This window comes from Ostrea edulis, chromosome 10 (genome assembly GCF_947568905.1).
Source record: "Ostrea edulis chromosome 10, xbOstEdul1.1, whole genome shotgun sequence".
Classification (NCBI taxonomy): domain Eukaryota; kingdom Metazoa; phylum Mollusca; class Bivalvia; order Ostreida; family Ostreidae; genus Ostrea; species Ostrea edulis.
The window spans coordinates 15,865,448-15,871,321 of record NC_079173.1 but is presented as its reverse complement, the minus strand read 5'-3'; the positions used below and the strand labels follow the sequence as shown (position 1 = coordinate 15,871,321).

The following is a 5,874-nucleotide window of genomic DNA, read 5'->3' as shown; positions in this document are numbered from 1 at the left end:
TCTTGTGCTCTCTCTCTCTCTCTCTCTCTCTCTCTCTCTCTCTCTCATAAAACATTTTCTGTAAAATAAAGATTGATGCATATGCCACTTGTGTAAATATTACAGATTAGAAGAAAATTAACGTAACCTCGCGGCTTGCCGGATAGGCCCGAGAATGGTGGGCTTCGTTCTTGAAATTTCCATAGGGCTAATTCAAGGTGGATTGAAGAAACGAACAGGCATATTTTTATCCAACAATTATCAAAACTTATTTCTTCTGTAAGATCAAAACCAAGGATCGATAAACAATAGATTCACTATACATATCGTATTATCTTAAGTTGTCATTAAAAAGAAAAAAAGCTTATAGATCCCCCACTTTACTCTCATTTTTTTGCTATTTCAGGGTAGTTTGTCGAAAACGAAAGAAGGTTTTTAATTAATTTTACGATATCTACTATTAATCAAGTAAGATTCTATTATATAGCTTACGAACTTCACCTCACATATGAAACAATATCAAAGGTGCAAGTAGTAACTCTATATAGCAAGCATATCGGCGTTTATTGGCAAAAATTGTTAATTTAAAAGTATAGATAGTATTTGCAAATCAGAATGCCTGATCACCTAAATTGATATTTACTAAGATGAATACTTAGATTAGATAAATACTTCAATACCAGGTCTTTATTCTTTGGATCAAATTCTTTTCTGATTGGCACGAATCTACATGTATGTTCGGTGCCTCTCTGCATTCATTTATGTTCGGCGTCTCTACGCATCCATCAATGTTCGGTTTCTCTCTGCATTCATCGGTATAGAGTGCTTAGAGAATGGCTACAGACATGGACAATCCCTTCGCAATATGCCACGGGTTTTTTCTTCAATAAAACATTTTTTTCTGATTATGGTGACAACAAACGATCACAACCCCCTCCCCACCCCCTGCATATAGGACATGATCGGTGTTTTCAACTGCTGTTTTCTACAGCACCACATTGGCCACTGATGTTCATGCCACCTATCGGCAAGGGGAGACAACTATGTATGGATTTTACACTGGAATGGTCAATAGATTACATTACATTAGATGGTTCATTGATTATTAATTAATACCTTGTACTTTCACAGTTTTAGATGTTTAAACCCATTTGAAGCCTGCGTCTATCAAGTACAATATGTAAAATGATAAAATGATTTTTGCTCGTTCTACATTAGGCAAACCTTGTATCTTTCAAGATATACCACTAGCATAAAAGTCACACAATGATGTTGATGTTGTCATTGTTCAGTAGAAAAGCTTTGAGATTTGACATTTAAGGAATATGACTAATTATCACATCGAACATGCGTCTTATATCCAGTCGACATGTTGCAACACAAATAAGTATGGAACCTAAGACGTCAAATGTGTTCCGAATCGTGTTTCTTGGAGGGCCTGAGGTGGGGAAGACTTCCCTCATCCAGCGCTGTATCCAAGGTGAATTCAGGGAGAAGCACACACCTACAGTAGAAGATATGTATTTCTATAAACTCAATCTTCCAGGTAAAGTATATATGTATTTCTATCAACTCAATCTTCCAGGTAAAGTATATATGGATTTCGATAAACTCAATCATCCAGATAAAGTATATATGGATTTCTATAAACTCAATCATCCAGGGAAAGTACAAATATATTTCTATGCATTCAAAACTCCAGGTAAATTATGTATTTCTATATACTCAATCTTCCAGGTAAAGTATGGAAATGCACACTTATTATAGGATTGTTTGAATGTGGAATTTTATAAAATCTTTATCATAAAGGGTAGCAAAACGTCCGGATTTTGTCGTGTCTGAAATATTCTCTACAAGTGCGAATGTTACTTCAATAACCTGGGGTTAAATGTGTAAAATCTTTTTAATGCTAGGAACCTTAAGGAGGTATGCTACACCAGAGAAATTTGATGTAGATGAAAAGTGTAGGATATGTACAAAAATATTTTGAATTTGACAATTTAAAACCCCTGCTGGATCCTACAGTTCAGCAGTCGGTATTCTAACCTACTGAGCTACTCGGCTAGGTATTTAAATGGAAAAGGAAAAGTCAAATATTGCTGATATCGATTTTGTCTTCCATGTTTTTAAAGGAAGTCAGCCATTATGACGATGTAGAGTACTACCTTAAGGGTGGGGCCAAAAACTGGTAAATAAAAATACCATCTTCTCCACAATTGCATATTAGTTAGGAAAACTAATAAAAATGTAGTTATCTAGATGAAGAAGGCCTTACCAACATTGTAAATTTCATACTCCACCGGGTAGAGGGCCAACTTAGTATAAAGTGTTTATGTGTAAAACACTTAGATAACATTTAATGGTATTGATACTAAATGGATATCTTCACCCCATCCTGGGCCTCCGTGGCCGAGTGGTTAGAGCATCGCGCTCAAAATCACACGGCCTTTCACCTTTGGTTGGCGCGGGTTCGAATCCCGCCGGTAAGTGAGAAAGTTTCCCAGTTTACTTGAGGAAGGTCGGTGGTCTCTTCCCATGTACATTGTATCTGGGTTCTCTCTTCCACCAATAAAAACTGGGCGCCATAAGATAACTGAAAAATGGTTGTGTGTGGCGGAAAACAGCAAAACAATCAATTACCCTATCCACCCTCCCTAAAACATTTGATTCAATTTTTACGTCTTCCTGTTCAAGACCACTGGTCAATTCTGTTAAAGACGAATTATGAGAGCGGATATCCCAATATCTGACAATTTCAGGGTTTTTATTTCTAGATGGACATTGTGGGCGTTTTGAAGTCATTGACACATCCGGGCTACTCGAATTCTCCGCCATGATTGACTTGAGAATTAGGCAGGCTCAAGCTATGGTTGTTGTTTATGCCATAGATAACGAAAGGTCATTTCTTCTGGCAAAAAGTTTATGCGAAAGGATTCGCCATATAAAAGGTAACAGAGGTTCGACATTACACGCATGACTAGTGCACACCTGTGTTCTGAGGAGTAAGCAGTCGTAATGTTATGTCTTGATTTGATGTTTGCTTTCATTTGGTTCCAGAAATCTCAGATCTCTAAAATTATTAATGAACCACAATAAAAAAGCTGACACCAAATCTGAATACGAATTCTTATTTAGATCTAATTATTTTAAAGATGTTTGATTATATAGTATATTTTTTATATAATGTGGGTTTTTGTATCTCTGATATGAACATACATGTAGATAAACACCATGCCCTGTCTTATCGTCCGGCTATACTCTACCCTTTATCTAACTCCTTTGTTATACCGTTCTGGAACACATCAGTCCGTAGTTACTTTGTGTCCTAAGTGATTGGTTGTTGTTTTTTTTGGTGGGTTTTTTTTTTTATAATGATAATGAACAGATATTCAGTGTCACCAATAATGCACATGAAAACGAGGCTAGGATCATCAAATTCAATCAAAAGCTTGAGTACCAAGTATGATTGGACTAATCATGAAACATTTGGAGTCCTTATTATCCTTTGTTCTTTCAGGGAGCGAGTTTCAGCATATTTTACTGGTTGGTAATAAACTGGACAGACCTGATCGTGCAGTGTCCACGGTATCCGCCTGTCGGTTTGTGGGCTGGAAGCCTAAGTGTCTGCTGGTGGAATCAAGTGCCAAACATGACTTAAATGTCAAAGCTATATTTCATATATTGTTAGATAGCTTATCCCCGTGTGTAGAGGATATCGAAATTTGAATTCCCATCAAACACCATCAGCCAATATCTCTAGGGGTTATTTTTCTGTCAATCGATACTTATTTCCACCTTATTTCTTATAAAGAATCCGAATTTATGAATCGAACTTTTATATTTAAAGATTAGCTTAATCATTCAGTTTTGCTAATAGTTTGTCTGTTTGTACAAACAAATGGAGGCCGATTACTTAACAAAAACAGTTCTTTAACTATCCTGGAGAATGAAATACTGAAGGATAAATATTCAAAAAATATGTACTCGATATATATGGACAACATTTGGAGAAGGATCAAATACTGAATGAAATTCATGAACAGTGCAGACTGACTGTCATCAAAGGGATGGATATCTATTAATGTCTTCTAATTCAATTAAAAGAAGACTCTGTTGCTTATTGTATTTTATTTATGACAGAAGTTAAGACAATAAATATTTTTATACATGATGTAAAGACACTATACACAAATTTGTACATACAGGGGGTCATTTGTACCGGAAGTAAATGAGATTGTGCTAGTTAGACATTGTTTTTGTATCCCTTAAATATATCCCTTGTCATATGAAATGTGATAAGTTTTGTACATGTTCTATTAAAATCAATTACATTAAGTAGATTCATTTTCCCAGATTTTACAGGCGATAAACCATTATTATTATCTTCCAAGCTGATGATATTTGTTGTTGGAACAGCAGTTGGAATTGTCTTTACAATTCAAAGTAATATTTCTTTGATCCCCATGCTAGAGAGTGCAGTGATTTACCGTTCGAGTCTGGAAAATGTATTTTCATTGTTGAGAATTTATCCGAGATTTGCGTTTATCTACGAACATTGACAGCTTCATTGTCACCTCAAGAAATTCGGTATGATTATTTAAACAAGCCAAAGAGAATTTACTGCAAAGAGCACAGTGCAATTTCTATCATCTTTCCCCCTTACTTGATGAAATGCGTAAATGCAGTAAAGTCATGTCAGTGATGATAATTTAAAAAAAAAAATACATCTGTAGATGAAAATCTACACATATTAATAGGAAAACATCCTAGATTTACAGTCCTATCGGAAGCCCAAGGTCACTTTAAATTGACATTCGAGTGTTCGTTCCAGTTGATTTCAAAGACTGAAAATATCATAACAGATACTCACATACTATATGTAACGAAAGTAAAATTTTAAACATCCCATTTTCCAAATATCTCACCACTTATATTGGTTCATTAAATTCACAGTCATATATAGTGAGATGGAAACTATTCTTTTTTCTGTACCATTTGATTTAGAGTCAAGTGAAAACTCTCAAGGGTCGGGTTTTCAAAATGAACATGAACAGAGAAGATTTACAACACATTTTTAATTTCGTTTCCTTTGAGACGTTCCCTGTTCCTAGTCCGGCTTTCAGTACTTTGATTAAAATTGTAATCTACACGTCGTTAGCAAGTGGGAGCGCAGCGTCACTTTTTAATGATTTTGAAAGCGCTGTATGATTATATCTGAAGTTAAGAATTACAATTAAATTCAATTTTCTATAAATGCGAGTCTTGATCTTTAAAGGTTTTGTAAATCTACCGAGTTGGTAAGAACTGGGAGCACAAATATATATATTATGTTGTTATAAGGTCATTTTTTATTCCAAAGATGAGAATATGTATTTTGTGAAATGATGAAGACCATAACAGCTGTGCTTAGCTTCTACATAATTTTTTCTCTCACAGTTTAACTGGGTATCTGTCCAACTGCTTCATAAAAAAGTGCAAAGGCGACTTTTTATGGCAATGTCCTTGCGCCATTTTTTTTTTTTTTTTTTTTTACCAGAATCACACCTTGAACTTCCTTCGAAAAATTGAAAAAAGTCAATCTCAGTCCCCATCCCTTCTTCTGACAGTTAGTACACTGTAAGTGGTTCAAAATATCTTACTGTAATGTTTTCTACAAACTATTAACGTGATAATTGGCTTGTTTATCGATTAAATCTTATACTTATACGTTTATAAAATGACTAACAGCTGTTTTCAAACCTTCTCGCTCGAGGTCGCACGAGGCGTCACACACACAGGCACTTGTTTCATACATGAGTCCCCCCTCCTTAATAATACCACAAGGTACCTAACTAGATTTTGGACACCTCTCGCTTCAAGTCTCATTTTACGATTAGTTCGCTATTCATTCTCATT

At 35.2% G+C, this 5,874-nt stretch overlaps 1 protein-coding gene across 1 annotated transcript; it reads left to right on the top strand.

The window, feature by feature from the left end:
* Positions 1-1,368: 1,368 nt before the first annotated feature.
* LOC125666877 (ras-related protein rapA-like) lies at positions 1,369-3,919 on the top strand. The gene is made up of 3 exons (XM_048900200.2): positions 1,369-1,525; positions 2,754-2,927; positions 3,497-3,919. The coding sequence occupies exons 1-3, from the start codon at positions 1,369-1,371 to the stop codon at positions 3,703-3,705; spliced, it is 540 nt and encodes a 179-aa protein (XP_048756157.1). The 3' UTR covers positions 3,706-3,919.
* The last annotated feature ends 1,955 nt before the right edge of the window (positions 3,920-5,874 follow it).

What these genes read in the sequence shown, in the direction of transcription:
- LOC125666877 (XM_048900200.2), top strand. Translation starts at nt 1,369, where the DNA reads ATGGAACCTAAGACGTCAAATGTGTTCCGAATCGTGTTTCTTGGAGGG. An exon ending in CTATAAACTCAATCTTCCAG is followed by an intron (nt 1,526 to 2,753) that starts GTAAAGTATATA and finishes TTTTATTTCTAG; the next exon opens with ATGGACATTGTGGGCGTTTT. An exon ending in AAGGATTCGCCATATAAAAG is followed by an intron (nt 2,928 to 3,496) that starts GTAACAGAGGTT and finishes TTGTTCTTTCAG; the next exon opens with GGAGCGAGTTTCAGCATATT.